The sequence below is a fragment of the Scaptodrosophila lebanonensis genome, unplaced genomic scaffold (genome assembly GCF_003285725.1).
Source record: "Scaptodrosophila lebanonensis strain 11010-0011.00,11010-0021.00 unplaced genomic scaffold, SlebRS2 tig00001415-arrow-pilon, whole genome shotgun sequence".
Lineage (NCBI taxonomy): Eukaryota > Metazoa > Arthropoda > Insecta > Diptera > Drosophilidae > Scaptodrosophila > Scaptodrosophila lebanonensis.
Window position 1 is genome coordinate 1,778,513 of NW_022060742.1, and position 21,530 is coordinate 1,800,042.

The window sequence follows — 21,530 nt, forward strand, 5'->3', positions numbered from 1 at the left end:
ACGGGCTGACAATGCGACCTGAAATAGGGAGTCCAACGAAGATGCATGACAGTTAAATAAGCTTCTGCCCGTATCAAATTCCATTCGCCAGTCCTTCCACATACATACTCGTAGTTCGTTGCCAGCCACAGGCGCTCGAGACAGGTGAAAAATTGAGCGGTTTTCAGCTCAAGTGAACGGAAATCGGTGGCGCCAATAAATTTTTTCATTGTTTATTTGCGGGGCAAGAAGGGGTTAACTCAAAGAGAGTATTCATGAATTGTGTATGTCTTGCTCAATAATTTGTGTGGGTGCTTTCCTCGTCGCGTTTACCCATCACCGATTACTTTAGAGCCCAATAAAAACCATTAGCTTGTGGCGACTCATCCTCAGCGGCCACAGCCCAGCTTACTAGCATCGCATTTCTATTAACAAGGGTTCCAATTGGTCACTCGTTTGGGTTTGGTCAACATATTCAGCACTTCGTCGGCAAATTTTCATGACTATCATGACTATCTCTGGCATTACTGGAATGATCGACTTAGCTTTTACTACAATAAGTATATTATTCATTATTCCCAAGTAGACTATTTCGAATTAGGACCGATGTGACAGACGCTTTCTTTGATTAATCCAAACTTTCTTGTCAGGTTTTGATGCTAATTTTTGGCCTTCGACTCCTAAACAAGGTCCCTCTTCAAATTCCACACACAAGTTGACGAGTATCAACTGAATATTGATAATCATATATTATAAAAAAGTTAAATGCATTTTTATATCAAATGTGTTTAATATTAATTGTTGATCAATCAAATAGACCTCGTTGCACGTGTCGCCGTCAAGGTTGATGTTGGCCCTTTAGTCTAATTTCATTTTTTTGGGGGCCTTCACTTCAGGTTCAACCCTTCTGGCATGCCCCTGTGGCTCCGAGGACTTCTTAGGATCCATTCGAGCCGAATCCGGTGGCACTGTAGCTCCCGTGGAAGCCGAGTAGGGCTCATCGTCCATCGGCAGTAGGTCAGCCCTAGGTTCTACAAATTGGGTCATTCGGATATGCTCGACATTGATATTAGTTTGATTTTGGAGATCGGCATAGCGCCGGGCCTCCAACAGGCTATCCCTCATCATGGCTATAGACGAAGCACGAGTTCTATGTTGAATTATTGGCACCCAAAACGCGTTTTGTGTTACTTACTGTAGGCAATGTCCAGCAGAAACGGACGTAGTTCCGGCTCGTGGGCTATTCCGCCGGCTGCCAGCACGCCATCAATGAAAGCCATATCTTCCTTGATCTTTAGATTGCCTTTGCAAAGTTTGAGATTTTTGCGGTTCATTTTGCACATGAAAAGCGAAAATTTGCACAAATCTTAGCCACTGCTGTGTCACGAAACTCTAGAGTTGTCTTCCTCTCTCAAGTTTAAAACGACAGCTACATTGTTGCCATGTTGCCAAAAGACACGAATTGTCCTGCCTTTTAGTTTTGTAAGCTGCAAGCCGATAACCCGATAATAGTATTGCATACAGGAGGAACGAAATGGAAATGAAACAAGTACATAATGCCCTACACAATGCCCTTAAGACATAGCGACTAGCCACACCCATAGCTGTAGCTGAATAATTTAGGTTTTGAAGAGTTTTCTCTTTTCTTTTTCAGCCCATAACTTGTTTATACCATTCGTTGCGCATGCGCTTTGGAAAGCCAAAAGCATTTTATTTGGGCAATTGGCAGATCGTAAAAAGATTCAATATGCATTATTTATATGTATATGCGAGTGGTTTTAACTGATTTCTGATTAGTTGACGACGCCGAGGTGTGAACTCTATAAAAGTATATTGAGATGATTATGAGTAGTGAGTGGAGTCTGTTCATCTCCTCTGATGACCGCTCCACTGATAATTTGTGGCCAGTTTTGTTTTTATTGGCAATCGGCGCTTGTAAACATGCAGCAGTTAATATTTTACGCAGCTTTTGACACTTTTGCATACACAAGCCATACAAAATGGTAAGCCGGATGATGCCGATGATGTCGATAAGCGTTTGAATGGAACGTGAACCGTTAACAAAAAATGCAGCTAAATTATGTGGATTGTTTCTGGGTATAAAAAAGAAGTGGAAAAAGTTCACAAATTAAGCAGAAATGTTGAAAAGATGAGACATACTTTGTAAGCCAGGTCAGCGTATTCCCACCCAACAAACATATCCAACTACGTTGTTGTGAAAACTTCTGAGAAAGTGGGGACTTCTTACTTTCTTACAGGCAGAAAAAGTAGGTTCAGTTGAAAATTTGCTTAATTTAGTTGCCCAGTTGTTTAATTATCTTTTATACCAAGAGCTGGAATTGTTCAAGAATTATTACATCGCATGCGTTATTTCCAATAAGCAATTTCGAAATGCAACGAACTTACATACATACTTGTTTATGTATGTATGTACATATATATTTTTTATGACTTGAAAAAGAGGTTTTTAATAGCGTGCCCAGAACTATTGATAACAAGCCGATACAACCATTTCGCAAATCTTGCAAATCGTTTGTGAATCTTCAGAAAGCGATATCGTTATCGTTAACTTTTTTGTTGGGTGGATAAACTCGTATGTGCAATATATACATACATTCATAAAAACCAACGATGAAACCAAACCAAGAACACTGTACAAAAATTGTAAGTATGTATACATGGTAGATGTATGTATATAGGTAGTATGTATAAAAGGCGGGCTAATTTAAGCGAGGACAACACCTCAATTCATATTTAAAGCCCGCTAAATCAATGCCTCTGTGTGTGTGTGTGTGTGTGTGTGTGTAACTCTCTGCATATGCAAGACCCGTCTTCTGCCTCCCCCCACACCCTTCGCCAGAAGCTTCAACAGTCTGCCACAATAACGCCGCCAACGCCGTCGCCGGGCCCAGCGCAGTTGTGCGTCTGCTGCTTTGTGTCTGGCCGCACAAACAGCAACAACAACAACAACAACAGCAGCCACAAGAACAGCGACCAAATTTAACACATGAGTAAAAAAAAGACAACACAAAATTATATAAAATAAATTTTTAAAAAATCTCCGCACACAGACAACAACAACAACAACCGAATCGATGCACCCAAAACATGGGGCGTATAAAGCAAGGCAGAAAAAACAACAAGAAGGTAGAAGAAGAAGCGGCAGCCGGCATTAAACGCAGCCTGGCAACAACAACTACATACGCACACACACACACACACACGCTGGCATGCCGGCTACGTATGAGTGATATCAGAGACCGACCCCAAAGAGCGAACGAAGCTTCATAAGCAGTAAGGAACAACAGAGAAATTAAGAAAACAACAAATTCATCCAGAAAAGTAGTCAATAAAGTGTCGACAATGAGCAGAACAAAACCCACAACAACGACAACAACAACAACAATTTACAGTGACCACAACGAAACCGTCAAAAAGCAGCGGGCAGGCAGACAAGTCCACGAAGCCAAGCTGAGAGACCAACCAGAGAGGCGGACGGAGTCAAGTTATTGAGCGCACGAACAAGCTGGGTAGAAGGAGGAGGAGGAGGGGCAGCAGCAGGGTACAGACAGAGCTTTGCTGCTGCTGCGGCTGCGGCTTCGACTGTGACTGCGACTGCGACGTTGGCAGCGAGACACAAAATCAATTGAGCGATCAAGTGTCTTGAGGCGAAACAGAAGGTGGAATAAATAAAACAATAACGATGATAATGAAGTTAAAGTGAATTTTGATGAATAAACGCGCGCGCCTTTGCCGCAGTAACCACGCCGAAGACGAGGCAGCAGCAGAAGCAGCAGCAGCTTGCCACATTGCATTGCACAAGTGGTTGGAGAGGAGGAAGGAAGTCCGGACATCCGGCAAGTGTGTGCTGACTGGCTCAAGAGTTGAGGGTCAAGCTGTTGTTGTTGTTTTTGTTGTTGCTCGACGGCTGATCGCCTGCCCGAGGCAGTGACTTACTCCTGCAATTAGCTAATGTGCTCCAACAACTTCAGGAATTAAATTAAAACTAAGTTCTTTAGCAACTTTCGAGCACAAACGAATCAACTTCAGCAACGCACAAACATCTTTCATTCATTCGCCCGACTCTTGCATAAGTTTCAAATCAATAATGGCCATGAGCTCAACATATGTCAATGCACACATTGCACAATTAACAACAACAACAACAACAGCAACAACAGCAACAATTTGCAACAAAACCCATCCACACTGTGGATTGCATTTATAATTTATTTTGGCAAAAATGAAGTGAAAAGGGAATTTGAATGCGACTTCATTATTATAATAACTTCATGTGCTTAATTATATTGCCGATATATATAAAAGATAAACAGTTTTTCAAATAAAAATTCGAAGTTTTGTCACCATACTAAGCAGTCTACTACAGTCTAATGGTACTTTCATTTACGACCGTTTCATTGGTTTTTATACCCTCTACCCAAAGGGTGAAAGGGTATACTAGTTTTGTGCGAATGTATGTAATAGGCAGAAAGAGGCGTGGTAGACCCCACAAAGTATATACATATATTCTTGATCAGGATGACAAGGCGAGTCGATATAGACATGACCGTCTGTCCGTTCGTCCGTCTGTATGAACGCAAGGATCTCAGAAATTATAAGAGCCAGAACAAGCAAACTTGGTATTCAGATTCTCCTAAGACCGAGAAAGTACGAGTTTAAGTTTTTTTCCCATAACTTCCGTAATTTTGGAATTTTGTACTCAAATTTGGCAGATACCTCCAGTTAGTGATTATGAGTGATTATCATCATGATAGGTCAATTCTGTAGAAATTTATAGCTATAAATAAAATCGCTGCCCATGCTCTGCCTGCAGCTTTGCCCGCAGCTGTTGTTGTTTAATTTTATTAAAAAATGAATTTTTTTTAAATATTTTTTTTTTTTTGAAATTTTTTGTGGAGAGGGTACAGGGTATTTTATTGTCGGGCGTGCTCGACTGTAGCGTTCTATCTTGTTCCCATTTAAGTTCCACGAGCTCTAAATAATTATTCAATCATTGTGATCAATTAAGAGACACTCAGTCTTTATTAGATAAGCCCTCGCAAGCAGTGTGCAAAACAGCGATTTAAATGAAAAACAATCAATAGTGTAGATTTTCCAACAATCGATTGCATTCGATTTTAAATAGATTTCTGTTATACTCCAGCAATGCTAGCCCTGGAATTTCGTTTTCGATGTTCGTAATAAATCGATGTTCTTTTTGGGCTTACATCTCTAGCCCGAGAGCACAAATCACTTTATTAGCTAGTCTAGGTTTAATCACAACAATTATCCCTTTGCTCCATAGTGTATTGAATCAAAGTTTCCTTCACTGAAGACCTAGAAGCTTCTGCTGATGCCTCTAAACCCTACTCTGCTTCGTCTTCAATGGCGAAAGGGCGAATGGCGGCGTTAAATTTTCAATAGCAGCACATTTGAAAGTGTCAAAAAGTTTAGCGACAAGTTTTGTTGCTGCTGTTATTGTAAATTTAAGGTTGACTTGGGTGCGCATTTGTTGCCATGTGAAGGGTTGCGGGTGGAGGTGGGGCTGTGGTGGGAGTGTTGCGTCCTAGTGGGTGTTTTGTGGCGCGACAACATTTATGCCCCAGCGTCGAGGTCACAGAATTGCAGAATAGGTTTTTGTCCCGACCCTACTGGCATACCCTTCTGCTGCTGCTACTGCTACTGCTGTCTGACGCAGGCAATAGGTGAGGCAGGGAGGCGAGGCGCAGCGAGGGGCAGGGCATAGAAATCGAAATAGAGGCAGAAGCGGAACAAGTGCAGTAACGTCAGCAAGGAAGGAAAAAAGTAAAGGAGGTGGACGTGCGACTGTGGAACTGTGGAACTGTGGGAGAGAGTTCAAATGTGTGAGTGTTCGCATTCGTGTTTGCCAGCAAGTTTGATATTTCCTTTTATTGAAAATGCACTTTGGTGCCATGTAAACTTTGCAATCAAAGTCGATGGGGATGGCAGTGGCAGTGGCAGGACAGGCGGGCAGACAGGCCGGCTGGCAGGCAGGCGAGTAGTAAATAAACCAAAGAACTCTGAACCACGACGGCGACGACGACGACGTGAGTCGGTGCACGTCTAACGATATAATGGCAGCGATGGCAATGGCGATGGCGATGGCGACGGCAATGGCGACAACATTGCAGACATTAGAACAGCAATAGTTGGGCAGCAGAGGTGTGTGTGTGTGTGTGTGTGTGTGTATGGCTGTGTAAGTGCATTGCTTATTACAACTGCCAGCTAGCCTGGCAGTTGGCAAAATTCGAACTCTCCGACTAAATGCAAAAGTCGGCAAGCAGGCAGACAGGCAGACAGACAGACAGGCAGGCAGTCGGCAAAGCCCATCTAAAGTGACTTTGGCATTGGGTGCCCGGGCAGGTACAGGTAGAGGCAGCACACGAACACACACATAAACACAAACATGTACACAAAGATGCAAAGAAACGCTAGGCACAAAGGGGCACTCTATTCAAAAATATGGCAGGCAAGTTAGGCTATGGTCAGACTGGCTAATAATTTGCACACAAATTTGCTCAACTTTACAAGTCATGGATATTACTTCAATTCCAAACAATAACAATACTATTATAAATAATTTACTGAAAGAATATTGAAGAATTACTAAATAATATATAGTTTTTTGTGATTCCAAACACCAATCATTAATACTTAGTAGTACATACGTGAGCTAAACAAACTGGCAAAGTCGCCATCTGCTCCCACTCCATATCTTTTTCAGAAGCAATAGACAATATTAAAATTCAAAACTACTACTCAACAGCAATAAGAAATATATTGAGCTCCAAAAAAACAAATTTCTGCTCATCTGGTTTCCAGGACACTGTCAACGAAATGGTGGACAAAACTGCAAAAAATGCTCTCAAACACCCCCTTAAAATAGAACAGTACTGACGAAACCTTACTAAACATATGCCTGCCATTACAAAATTGTCAACTCTGAAACTATACATTTTAAAAGATCAGTTAAAGTTTCTCTGCTATAATGAACTTCTTCTTTTCAAAGCTCACTTATGAAATACTTACATTTGTGCAATAAAATAAGGCATTTAATTGCAGCAGAACTATTATATATGATTAGTTTTCATAAATTCATAAATTATAGTTCTTTTTTTTTATCAAAGTGGTAAGCAAATTATGAAACAACAACTCTGTTCAACTGCGTGTTGCAAGCAATTTGCTGGCCATTGGTGTACAAAGGTTCCTTGCTAACTGCGTCGCGTCGGCATGGCTCAGGTTTGCTGCCTTCACACACATATCCTTGGCTTCCTATTTTTAGTTTAGTTTGCATTCCAAAACGACGATGATGACGCTGACAATGTCGCGCGCCTACCTCCTCTCCATCGTCTATGCCATCCCATCCCCATCATCATCATCACCATCATCATCTACATCTACCTGAGCGCATGGTGAGCTGCGTGGCATGCCACATGCCGCATGCGCTGCCGTGTAACCCGTTTTCGCTTTATGATTTCTGTACTGGCAACTGTACGCGCTCCAAACCCTGGCCACCGCCAAAATCCGCGACACACACACACGCACACACACTGCCGGTTTCTAGTCGCCCCCATTTTTCGCTATTTTTGTGCCTAGAGTATCCATTTGGCCTGTTGTCCAGTTGTCGTCAGCGCCGCCAGCTCCACTTTGCTGCCCAGATTTGTGTGCCTCCTCGCACTCCTTCGACAATCCTTGGCATCGCAGCCACTTGTCAACTACGCCCTCCTATCACAAATGTCGGGATTTGTTTGCTCTCATACGAATATACGAGTGTGCGAGTATACGCGCGTATGTGTGTTTAGATATGTGGTCCGATCGGATCACTTCGAAGGGCTTTGCTGTTTGGGAGGCTTGTCGGGTCAGCTGCAATCAAAGATCGACTGTTACTGCAACTGGCATCTGGCAACTGGCAACTTGCTCATCATTCTGCCCAGTTAGGCTCCATCTAATCCCCATTCCCATTCTCATTTCCATACTCATCTCTATTTTCAAAGTCTCAGCTCTCGAGCTCTGTTCCCAAAAAACAAGTTTATGCTTCCATTTTGCTGCTTCTGTTCCGACCATTTGCCTCTATTTCTGGCTGCTTGTCAAAGCGGGGGGCGTCAGTTGGAAAATCTGCACAATGCTTGATGGTGTCGCCTCCACCACCCTCCCCTCCCCTGGCCACACCTTCCACTCTGCACACTTCTTTCTGCTGTTGCAGCTACTGCGTCATCAGCATGGTGAGAAAATTGTGTTGTGGCATTTTGGTTGCCAGCGTCCCATCAGCTACTACTATTGCTGCTCCTCCTCCTCCTCCTCCTCCTCTTCTTCTTCTTCTTCTGTTCTTGTTGCTGCTTCTGATGTTGTTGTTGTTGTTGTTGTTGTTGTGTGCGTGCGTTTGCAAAGGGCCGCTCGGTGGCATGCAATGATTGCAAACAAAGCACAACTGTCACCCATAGCCACCCCCTGATATCCACAATTGGGTGGTTGGGGCGGCTCAGTACAAGAAAAAAGAGCTCCGAAAGCGGAGGTATGTTTTAACAGGAATAGCTTTGAGTGGGGGAGAATAAACTCAAAGAAAAAAGGGTATTTACAAACTTACGAATAGAAACTGTGCATGCATTGATAACGATTTTATTCAAATTGGTTTTATTGTTTGTTGTCGAACTGTTTTGGTGGTAATTGAAACAGTACTATCAAAATTTTTCAATAATTGGTCTAACTCTTTTCAGAATGAAGAGCGAAATAAAAAGAGTATATTATTGTTAAAGTAACAAGTCCATCAAGAATATTCCTTGTCTACTGGGCATGTCAAAAAATTGCAGCCAGTTGCAACTTTTACAAATGTTTCTGAATTATTTACCCAAAAATTGAGCCGAGAGAAGGGCAGGGATTAAGTAGAGATACAACTATCAATAGATCTCTATTTATTTATGTTACAAACGGAGAACCATTAATGAGCCATAATGAAAAAAACAAAGGCTTGGACTCCTTAAACGTAAAATGGATCCACTTCCAATTATTTTGTACTATTGTGTCGCTCTTCCAAAACGTTTCTAAGAAAAGAATCTAATATTTTTTTTAATTCTTTAATATTTTTTAAGTTCTGTCCTGGGTTGCACAATTATTAAATTTTTATGATAACTTTGAAATTTCAATACTGTTCTTCTGCCATGATGGTTACATCGTGATTTTAGTGCCAGATAGAGTTGGGCACGGGCCGTGTTTTTTGTCGTGGCACTTCGTGCCACGCGTGGGCCCGCGTGTTCGTGTTGTAAATTCCGATTTCGTGCGTGGCCGTGCGTGTTCGTGTTGAGCCAAAAAGGCACGACAAAACACGCACGAGGAAACACGAAAGAACACTAATCGATGCTAGCTGAAATAAATGATAGCTTAAATAACGATTTAACACTTGAATCAGAAAACGAAGCACCCAATAGTCAACACGACTTTTCTGGATTTTTGGACACTAATAATTCAAAAAAAAAATTAAATTGGACAGGTCAAGAATGGATATTGAAATAGATGATTATATAAGTAGTGTTGTTGATCCAGGAATTTGTGTGCTAACATTCTGGAAAAAAGCAACAAAATTTAAAATGCTAAGGCAATTATCAAGGCATATACTCAATATCCCTGTCAGTTCTGCAACAAGCGAACGAGTTTTTTCCACTTCTGGACATATTTCAAATGAGCGACGTACTCGGCTTCTTAGCTCAAATATTGATAAGATAATCTTTCTGAATAAAAATTTGTATATATATATATATATATATATATATATATATATATATATATATATATATATATATATATATATATATATATATATATATATATATATATATATATATTTTTTTTTTTTTTTTTTTTTTAAATTTTTATATATAATATATAAAAAGTTCGTGTTGGGCCGTGTTAAGAAAAATTTTCGTCGTGCGTGCGCGTGCGTGTTTCTAAAAGTTAATTTCGTGGCCGTGTCGTGTCGGGCCGAAAACAGCCGGCCCGTGCCCATCTCTAGTGCCAGACCCCAAAGAAAACTTTGTTGAACACGAAATAGATAGTTGTTGATCACAATTTTCTCAATTAAAACGTCAATTGTAAGCGGAACTCAGTATTAAAGTTGCTTACATTTTTGTACAGTGTATCAATCCACACTACTAAGCTTAATTATAATGGAAGTGCTTAAAATAGGACTCGAATGTTTTAGAGTGAAAATGCTGTACGAAGTGTCTTCTTTTGGTTTTTCAGGCAAGCAGATGCAATGGCTTATCACAACTATAAGTAATTCTCTCAGTGTATGCGAGTGTAGATATAACATGCTAATGTTGTTGCTGCTGATACTTGCTGCTGCTGCTGGTGGTGTTGTTGTTGTTGTTGCTGTTTGCATTTTACCTGCAACGTCGCGTCGCATAAAATGCAATGAACTCGTCAGCATGTACTCGTACGTACAAGTATGTATGTCTGTATTTGTTTGTGTGTGTGTGTGTTGGTATGTGTGTGTAGCTGCCATTGCAATTCGCCCTCCAAATGCGTTGTTGTTGTCGTCATCATCATCATCATCATCGTCGTTATTACTGATGTTGTTGTTTTTGTTGCTGCCGCCGCCATTGCCAACGTTGTGCATTTTTCCCATTTTCCGTCTATTTGGTTTTAGTTTTCTCCTCTGTCCCCAACTCATTCCTTCTCCCCATCACTCTGCTGGCTTGTTTGGCGCACCCTTTCGCGCCACTTTGGCAAACCACCCCCAGCCCCTACTACATCCGCCCCTTTCCCAGTCGCCCACACCCGCCCATCGTCTAACCAAATGCATTTCCATTTAACATGCCTGCGATAGTGGCATATATATACTTATATATATATATATGTATACTTGTATAAGTGTGTGTGTGTCTATAAGTCTGTGCTTTTCATATGGTTCCGTGTGTTAAGCCCTTCGCCTTTTCCCTCCCTTTGCCGTTTAATTGTTTTTCAATGCGCAACAGTTTTGTGCTGCAATTTAAAAGTGCCGGCAAATGTTGTCCGAAAACATAGTATTTTACAATTTTAATTACATGTTAAGGCAAAAAGGAGAGCTTAGACTTGCTTCCTCTTTCGGCAACCAACTATGCAACACAAAGGGGCGTGTGGCAGAACACCAATTGACTTGTCTCTAATGTGTGTCAGTCTTTAGATCACAAAATGACAGCAAGGAATAAAGAACACACAATGAAATGACTTTGATTTGATTTAATCCCGAATTAGTGGAGCTAGCTACAGCCAACCTACTATTTCCTTCGATTCCTGCATGTCCTGATACGCACATTACTTTGACTTTTTATCAATCATCAATCAAAATACACAATGCTTGAACTATGTACATATATATAGTTTACTTTAAATTGCGACTGATAGTAAGCGCAGATTTAAAATTAAAATAAAGGCACTTTTTCCTATATAAGGAATATAAATTTACAACTTTTAAGAGCCATATAACTAAGGAATAGAATAGTTCTGTAAATTTCTGTAAAAAAGCGTACATTTGTAAGATATTTATTTTGTAAAATATTTTTAAAGAGTCAACATTAATAATTGACATTTTATTAAGCTCTCTCTAAAGAAGAAGCTGTGTTGACAGAAATATTGGGACTAACATACAAGTATATTGGTCAGGAAATCAACCTTTAATAGTTTTCCCATAATTTGGTGAACTGTCTCACAAGCCTTCTTCTTTACTCCGATCAAGAACTAGGATAGGGATACAAAATTGTGAAGTGAAGGAAATTGGAAAAATCGAATACTTTTGAATAAAATATCGACGATGTTCAGTAAATCCAAGTTATCGCTCTCTAGTGGACGCTCAGACATAGTAGTTGCTGGAAGACAGTTGAGAAATACGAGTACTATTTCAAAATAAATCCAAGCAGGACTTCCTCCTAAATCCGACATCAAGTAAAGAGTGTAAGAAAACACTTTACAATACAGAGACGACTTCTTTCGTTAGAGACTAAAAATGGTCAACAGCACAAATTATCGGTGACTTATAGAAATGGGGAATTTATTGGAAACAGGAGTAGAGTGTTGGAAAATGTTTTTAAGAAACTGCCATATTTGTATTCTCATTAGAAACGAGAACAGTTAACAACTCCATTAATGAAAATATTCACAACCTGACAAGTGAGCATTAATGTTGGCATCAATTATGCATGTTTGTCTGTATGTATGTATGTATGTGTGTGTGTGTGTGTGTGTGTGCGTACTATATGTATTTTTCATAGCCATAAAGCGGTGTGGGGGCGATGCAGCCATCCATCCAGCCATCCATTGGCTGGGCATTGGTGGCGAGACCAGAGCTTTTGGCTCGCCATGTAAATTCCAAGCTATGTGTTTTTTGTTTTATTATTGGCCAAACAATAATAAAAAAAAATATGTAATGTACAAATATATGTACATACATATGTGGCTGTGTGTGCATTGGAAAGTTGCTTAAAGAAGAAGAAGAAGCAGCAGTAAAAGCAACAACAAAAGTTTGACTCGGCTGCCGTTTGTCGTTTGCGCCTGCGCGGGCGTCTCGTCGCACGCTTTGCGGCTGCCGCTTAGGCCGCTTCGGCCGCTTTGGCCGCTTTGGCTGCTTGGTGAGTGATGCTTTGGTTTCATAACTAACTGTTTTCGGTCTCGGCGTTTCATACTGTAATGTTTACCATTTCCGTTTTCTGTTGTTGCCCCTTTTGTTGTTATTGTTGTTATTGTTGTTGTTGGCGTGGGCACAATGAAATTGTACGTGAAATTCGTTGAGCAAATGAAAAATAAAAATGAAAAAATACATCGCCTGCCATCATCATCGTACTTGTCGTCGCCGCTTTATTTGAGATGCATGTCAACTTTTTCTGTTAGAGCAGATTTGCCATTACCCGTTGTTGTTGTTGTTGCTGTTGTTGTTGGGGCTGTTGCCACCGAAATTCATTTGCCTAACGGTTTTTTCTGCTTTATTGTTTTTTGTCTTTGCGTTTTTCTTACAAAATATGCTCCAAAGAAATAGAAAGTGTCGTCATGTGTGCGGGCGGGGCGGGACGGGTCAAAACAACAAGCTCAAGTGTGTTACATTTTGAACTTCCATGCAATTGTGACTTTCAAAATTGTGTGCAATGAATTTTTCAAATGTGAGGCCCACGAACGACAATTTCGACCAATTTGCAAGCAAAGAGGAAGCAAGCTTTTAATTTGGTTGGCACCTCAAATTCTTTTTTCGGTCCAAAATTTTATAAATTTAGCTAATTTGATGCTTGTACACCCAATTGCTCTGTGGAAATTTGTTTCCCATTGCAAGTGCGCTTTTAAAATGTGTATATTAGGAGTTTAAGGAAACTGTTAATCGAATTCAAAAAAACCTCACGTAATTATGTGGACATCTAATTGTCTTATTTTTATAACGAGGCTGACTTATAGAAAAATATTCCCCCATTGGAGGATCGAATTAAAACGAAACTGCAAAAGCTTACACTGAAGGTCAAAATTTGTACCCAAATTTAGGCAATTTAATATTTTACCGAATATTTGAGAAATATCCATTAACTTAACAAAGACACTTTTTGTGGAGGAATAGTTAGAAAAACTGCCGTATGGGCTTTAGCGGTGGTTGGCCTAAGAAACTAGAATAATTATTGAGCCCACAACTGGGCACTTTTTTTTGGCCCAATTGAGTATGAAAATTGTAGAGGCTGAATGATAGAAGAAATAGAAGTTTAATAATAGTAGAGCAATTTGTCCGATTTAAATCAGATACATATGTCTGGGGTTTGATGAATGACCTGCTGCTATTTTTGAAATGGCTCTCCTACAAAATTTCTGGTCCTTGGTGTTGAATAATTTAACCAAACAATTTCGCAGCCCTTATTTTCTCACCCTGAAAATGTTGTAACATCAAAAAAAGGTGATAATCAATTGGCGTCCGACTATTTAAGCGCCCGCAACATGTTCCATGAGCTCCCAGAGAATTCTTGGGGATGTGTGTAGCCTGGCAATGTTTTATAAAAAATAACTTCTCTACAGATCAGTTCTAGTCGTCTCTTGGCTTCAAGCGATCTAATTATTGAAGGGAGAGGTCAGAATTCCGCTTGATTTTCTGCCAGTCCCATCAAATGCATAGCAAAACCTTTCTGGCTTTAAAATAAATTACTTATACGTAAATAACCATACTTTGCATTTTGTTTTCAAATAAATTCAATCGGGGCCGTTAGTGAAGGATCTAAATAAAGTCTTAAGCATATAGAAACGTATAGGAACTAAATTATTTATTATTTTTTAATATTATTTACGTTTTCAGAATTGACATTAAATTTGATTAAATCAGCTTTTTGGATTTTGATTTCTTGGCTGACTAAATTTAAGCATTAATTGGTAATAAAATAATTGAAACAACATTTGTATAAAATGCAACATGCTAATTAATTATAATTACTTAAGGATCTGAATATAGTTTCCAAGACTTAATATATACTTTACTTATTTTCAATTATGATTTCTACTTTGCATATTTTGTGAATAAATTTAGTTTCTATTTTGGCCTTCAAACTCTCTTAGCCTTGATTTTGTTCGCTTGTCTCAAAACATGCATGCCAATATCTATATAGTATCTATAGCCTAGAGCTGGTCGAGTAAAGAGGCAGAAATGAACGGATTATGAATACAAAATGCAATCGTTTTTCATATTTGCACGATCAACTGGAAATTGTATGCAACTCTTGATTGTTTATCTGTCGGATGGCAGTAGCAGTTGCAGCCACAGCCACAGCCACTGATCACTGTTGGTAGCTACAACAACAACAACAACAACAATGTTAACTGCAAATGTTTGTTTTTGCTAATCATTTCAAATTTTCATTAGACTATCTTAACAGTAGTTGCTGTTGCTGTTGCTGCTGGTGTTGTTGTTGGCATTGTTGCACAGATGCCAGCAACCTGACATCGCAGTTCGTCAACAGCAACAACAGCAGCAACAACAATAGCAGCAGCCATAACGTTGTGGCCTCATTATGTTCAAACATATTTCATATGCCAACAGCGGCAGCGACTTGGATTTGGTTTGTGTTTTTGTTTTTTATGTTTCTTGACGATTGTTGTTGCTTTTTGTTTCGTTTCCTCTGCAATCGTTTGGTGGCTTTGGTGTTGTTGTTGCTGCCATAACTGTTGTGCTTTTGTTGTACTCGTCACATTCAAGCCGCCGCTGCTGCTGTCGGTGAAAGTAATCAACATTAAGGCAGGTAAACAAACTAAAAGAGTTACAAGCGGAGTTCAGGCCAGTCCCTATCCAAGCCAAGCAGCAATGGCCGGCAATGATTAGATGTGCCACACATAATGGGCTGAGCAGAAAGTGGCAACAAATGGTCAGCATACATACATACATACATACATACATACTCGTATATGGCCCAGAGCGGGCACTCTAAACGACGCCCCACAGAAATTATGATTTCTAATTGAATCTGAAGAAACAATAACAACAACTCCATGTCCAGTGGCTGCTGCTCGAGTAGGGGGGAAGCCCCCACCCCTCCCGTCCCATAGTTGCGGGGACAGAGAAAACAAATGGCTCCCGTAAATGAGTGAGTCGAGTGAAGGGCGAGCGGGCAGGAGAAGGTGAAGTACGAAAATTCATTAAAACGTTTGCACAAATAAAATGAAATAAAAATACACAAAACAGTGCAAAAAGCAAAGTGGCAAAAACAACAACAACAACAACAACAGCAACTATAACAACAAAGAAGCAAACGGGGCAGCGAGAAAGAAAAACTGAAACGAGGTCAACTGAGGTCAACTCATTTCATGTACCGAACCCGAACTACTTCATACTCTACTAAATATTTGTATGACGACGACGGCGACAGCGACAACGATGATGATGACGACGCTGGCGACAGCGCAATGAGAAGCATATCAGCGGTCGGCGAGGGGTTGGGTGGGGAGGGGGGAGAGGTGCCGCGCTTGAGCTTAAGCAGAGATTCAGTTATGGCTGCGCTTCGCTGCTGTGCTTGTGACACTGTATGTGTGTGTGTGTGTGCTGTGTGTGTTGTGTATGCGAGTGTAAATATCATGTGTGTGTGTGTGTGTGTGTGTGTGTGTGCAGGGCAACGACTACGACAACGACGAGTTGCCCAGTGAATGGGAATGTGTACACTTAGGAAAACGAACTTTTGGAACACAAAACTTGCGAAGAAGTAAAATTTAAGGGCATTCGGAGGTAATACAAATTTTCAGAACCGATTTAACCAAGCTGTCAAAAAGTGTGTGAATTTATCGATAAAACGATTAATACTACGAAAAAATCAAACAACTGAGACAAATCGGAACCGGGAACAGAAGTATTTGAAAGCCATTTATTAGTGCATTTATTTGATAATTAAAGAAGTCTTCTAGAGTAATTTATTTAAGAGCATTTTTCTTTACTTGCAATTTGCCTTTTCTTTCGAGCTTCAATTGATAGAAAACAAATACAAAATCATTATAAACAACCTCCTGGATAAATGTTTGCATTCCATATGAAGTTAGATTTGTTCTTTTAATATTAAGAAAGCAGATTTTACAGAATGCCACTTTATGACTCGGCGGAATTGCTTTTTTCAAAGAAGCATTTTTATTTAACTACAACTATGTATTAGTTTTCTTTTGTAAAAACAACATTTGCCGTTTAACAGTATTCAAACGGACAGCTATCCAAACCAATCGTCCTGTTCTTATTCTAAGGACCGTTGGAAATTATTTGTCCTTATTGAACGCTTTTCATTTCTCAAGGTTTCAGTTCGATTTTTTACAGTATCAGTTTATATAAAGATATAAATATATGTATACTACATAAATATCGTAACTTCTGAATTGGAGACGGTATATTTATTAGCTATTTGATGCATATTGGGCATCAAAAAATGTGTATTTACTTAGAGTTAAAATGTTAAATATATTATTTAGATTCATAGGACGCTAAGGCAAGGAATTATTTTGAAGTGGAATTCAAGGACGACAAAAATCTGGCATGTCAAACGGTTCTGAAATCGATTACGAACGGCTGCCTAAAGTATTCAATGCACAGATAGGGGAAAAACATGCGCATTGTTCAAATTTGTTTATGATCAGATTTGAAATAATATATTTATATATATATTTGCATAAGATTTATTAATGAAATAATTGTACAGTTTGCAAATTTGAAAGGGCTACCAAGGGCTAATGAATTTTTCTGAGTGTGTGCGTTGCTTTGCTGCAGTAAGCGGCGTGGCGTCAAACTCGTATGCATGCCAATGGGCGGCGGAGCGGGGCGTGGCGGACAGGCGGGCTAACAGGCGGTGCACATAAACTAAATCAAACAAAAGGCAGAGCAAAAGTGGAGCGACTGTGGGGCAATGAGGGGCGCTCTTGCCTCTTGCCAGTTGCCACTTGCCCCTCTTGTCCCATCCCGCTCGGTGCTGCACTTCAATTGAGTTTTACATAGATTTTTGCTGTTGCTGTTGTTGCTGCCGCTACTATTGTTGCTGTTGTTACTGTTGTTGCTGCTTTTGATTTGATTTCCAACTATGCAGCGTCGATTATACATTCGAGGGCAGCGACGGAGCCGGCGACGGCGACAAAATGGACAAACACACAAACGAAAACTCGTTCGCAGTGACTGACTGACAGACGGCGGACAAACTGACAAACGGAGAGACGGACAACGAAAATGGATGGTGGACGATGGACTTGTAGACGAAAGACGGACCTAGCCGGAGACGCTTGGCCTGACTCAGTTTGGCGCGCGAGTTGACTAACTGAATTGTGAATCTACGAGTCGCATGTGCGCGTCTCAGTACACTGAAAACAATCATAGTGTACAACGATTATTAAATCAGCGCCTAACGTCTCCTTTTCGTAGCCATATGTTTTTGAAAAAGGAATCAAGAACTCAATATAAATTCGATATTTTCCTAAGCCTGTTTAAATGTTTCTTAATAGGAAAGATGACATTAAACTGAAAATAAATCCAAACTTTTAAGCTAAGTTGTTTTTAGTTAAAACTAGTGGGGAATTATAAAATGGACGTGCACAGTGTTGATGGACCCTTCTTTATCTCTTTTATAGTACATGTTGAGGATCTATTTGTAAAAAAATCGAATTCGCCAGCGAATCTTAATTCCAATTCGGTCTATTTTTGTCTTTCTCTGCATGAGTGTACCGGAGTGTGTGCGAGTGTGTGTGGTGGCAGAGCAGCAGAAGTGGCAGCAGAAGCGGCAGCGGCATGACTGGCAAATGTGTTGCCAACATTATCGTTTGACCATCTCGTGAACTTCATTTGCGTTTTGCGCGCCATCATCTCACCAAGTGCGGCCGGAGACTGAGGCATTGCGAAAGCAGGGCGGCCAGAGCTGAGCTTGTTGTGGTTGAGGTGTGGTGCGGTGCGATGTGGTGCGGTGCGATGTGGTGCGGTGTGGTGCGGTGGGAGGGCCGTCGTATGGGCAACATATTTCATTTGTATTACTTACTTGGCGCATTGTTGTTGGCTGCTTGTTGGCACAGCAAGTGTTGCCAACTTTATGGCATTTACACACAATTACATTAGCAGGCAGTAGGCAGCAAAGTCTTTGCTCGTAGACTGTTCGAGTAGATACGGGTTATGTGTGTGTGTGTGTGTCTTTGACTGTGCCGTTACTTTCGCAACAGTTAACTGTTAGTTGCTGCCGCTGATGAGCCACTCCATGAGCAATGGCACTTGCTGCCCCACTCGAGCAACTTCTTTGACTAATTTTTCTCCATTTACTGTGCATATCGCTCAAATTATTCACTTCTTTGCTTTAACGCGGCTGATCTCTTAAATACTTATGGATATCTGCACACAAGGCTGCTCAGGAGACCACTTGTCATGCATTTTTTGTTTTTAAGCGCGTTTTGAAGTTTCGACTCCCGAAACTGTATTATGTAGCCTAGTGTTAATGTACATATATTCTATATAAAACCGAAGCATGATCATTTTTGTAGCTCATGGCATTATTTTATCTGGTTAATTGGAACACGAAAAAGTGTCCACAACGAGACTTTCTAAAGTTCTCAGATATCATGTCTTCCTAAATACTAAACATACGTAAAAACAAAGCCCATTTAATCAGTAACTAATTACTAATTGGAAAATTTAAAACCATTGAAATCAGCAAAGTAAAGAAAATGTTTGAAAACTCTACTTGATACTAAAAACTATACTGGAATGTTTGAAGAAATGTTGCTCCACAATTGAGTTGTAAAGAAAAGAAATAATTAGCAATTGAATATGAACAATATTTTTTATTTTTTGAACATAGACTGGTTGGTTTGTTGGTGAAATTAATAAATAAATGTGCTATGTTTTATATAATTTCGCAATGAAAGAACCCTTTCCAAAAACTATTCAAAATAACACTATTCATTGAAATTGTATCACAAAATGTTCATTAAAATGTTAAATTGAATAAGATGAATTAAAATGTTAAGTCAAAGTATTTGGAGAAACCATTGTAATGGTTTGCAGAGTCGGGACATAGCTTAGCGGACTGGCAATAAAATGTTCCCCCACCGAGTTGGAGATTTTCCTTTTTCTCTTTGTGCGCCTTACTTCATTTAATTAGCTCTTAAGTAGAATTAAGTTTTATCCTCAAACTAACTATTGATTTTTAGTTTGTTAGGTCTATAATGTCTCTGACCATATATGGCTGTGAATCGGGGCATAGTTGGTCAAATAACGGGTCGGAGGCATTAATAGACATATTTTACATTTATTTTTGAGGCTTTCTTATATTTTAAGTGTTAATTAAAACTATTTAAACTATACCTAATATAATATTAGTATAATATTATACTGTGTTGACAGCACAATTTGTTGATTAATTAAAATAAAATATATAACACAAAAAGCGGAATTAACTTTGATGAATTGAATTAAATTGCTATTCGGCTTCTCTCCAATTCCCGATTAAACGACATTAAAACGACAATACCTGACCAAATGTCGAGTCTGTTGGTTGTGCAGCGGCGACAGCTGAACCCAAAATTGAACAGGCTGCCTTCTCTCTGTACAATTATTGACACGTGCGTACCTTCGAGCCACCGAACCATCGAGCCTCCGCACAGACACTCACAGATGCATTTCCGACGCCTGTTTGCTCAGTCGGGAGTCGGGAGTCGGAAGACAACGAGAAGGCGCTTCAGCTGTTGAGCCTGTTCCTGCCTTCTGTCTTATCCTGTTGCCTGCTGCCTGCTGCCTGTCGATATTATCTGCAATTAAATACTCAATGCACATAACAGGACAATGCCAAGACAGGCCAGAACAGGAGCAGGCAAAGGCAGCAACAGATCCTCTCAGCGCATTAATATGGCAAAACAAGTAAAAATTTCAATAACTAAAACGCACATGCCGCGATCCCAGAGCGCGGAGCCTGAACGGAGCCTGAGCGGGGCAATGACAAGCAAAAAGGCACAAAAGGACGAGCAGATGTTGTGCTGCACAGGACAGACACGAAACAGACCCAAACAAAACAAAGAACTGTTGGAGCACGTCCGTCTCTCCATCCATATATCCATCCATCCACCTCCATCCCTTCCTTCGCTTCTGCCTTCTCTCATGCTGTGCTGTTGCGTTTATTTATTTTGTTTTCTTATTTGGGGACGACTTAACAAAATACAAAACATTTTTACCCTAAATGCGGCAATCGGAAGATGTTGAGGTCGAAGCTTCTGCGCTGCAGTTTTCGTGGCTCATCAGTGTCGTCATCGACATCGAACATCGGCTAAGTCGGGTCTATCATCCCCTATCAAACACGCATAAACACGACCCAGACACATCGTTGCGCAGGCGCAGTGGTGGCGGATGCAATGACAACAACAACAACTACAACAACTGCAACAACAACTACAACTGGTAATTGGTTGGCCTCACTGCATTGCAGTTGACACGCGTCATGCTCTCAAGTAGGCTGGAAAATTTATATCTGTCTGTCCAACTGTCCGGCTGTCCGCCTGTCCGTCTGTCTCTCCGTTCAATGCATTCGCCGACAACGGCAGCGGGAAACGTGCAGAGGGAGGAGAGAGCAACAACATAAAAGGTGAAATTGTTATTTCATTTCGTCTGTTTTCATACACTTTACAACTGGCGGCATTATGGGTTTCGAAACCGAGTTTGTAGCAGAACTCTGAGAAGAACTTGGGTTTATAACACTCCACCAATTACTTTCGGACAAATAATTAAAATCGAGGAAATGCCAAAAAGGAACGGGAATATGATCCGATGCTTGCTTTTTAATTACGTACATATGCTTAGTATAATAGAATAATATGTTTTGGGAAATTCAATTCATAAATGGGGCAAATTTGAAATAAATGTATAAAATTTGTATTGTTTGGTAGAGTGGGGCAGAAAGTTATGCAGGCAAGTTTCATTTGCTGATTTTAATGATGCACAAAATTCGACCACCAAGTGGGGAAATGAGAAGTCAAGATTTTTCTTTTTGGAAAACATTGATGCACAAAATTCGGCCACCAAGTGGGGAAATGAGAAGTCATGATTTTTGTTTTTGGAAAAC

General features: G+C 40.2%; 1 protein-coding gene across 1 annotated transcript; it reads right to left on the minus strand.

Annotated features, from left to right (window-relative positions):
* Positions 1–709: 709 nt before the first annotated feature.
* Positions 710–1,296, minus strand: LOC115633079. Its single transcript, XM_030530455.1, has 2 exons — positions 1,175–1,296; positions 710–1,109 (listed from the first exon to the last, which is right to left on the minus strand). Exons 1-2 carry the CDS (start codon positions 1,257–1,259, stop codon positions 838–840), a joined length of 357 nt encoding a protein of 118 aa, XP_030386315.1. The 5' UTR covers positions 1,260–1,296; the 3' UTR covers positions 710–837.
* Between the last annotated feature and the right edge of the window lie 20,234 nt (positions 1,297–21,530).

What these genes read in the sequence shown, in the direction of transcription:
- LOC115633079 (XM_030530455.1), bottom strand. Translation starts at nt 1,259, where the DNA reads ATGGCTTTCATTGATGGCGTGCTGGCAGCCGGCGGAATAGCCCACGAG. An exon ending in TCTGCTGGACATTGCCTACA is followed by an intron (nt 1,110 to 1,174) that starts GTAAGTAACACA and finishes CTTCGTCTATAG; the next exon opens with CCATGATGAGGGATAGCCTG.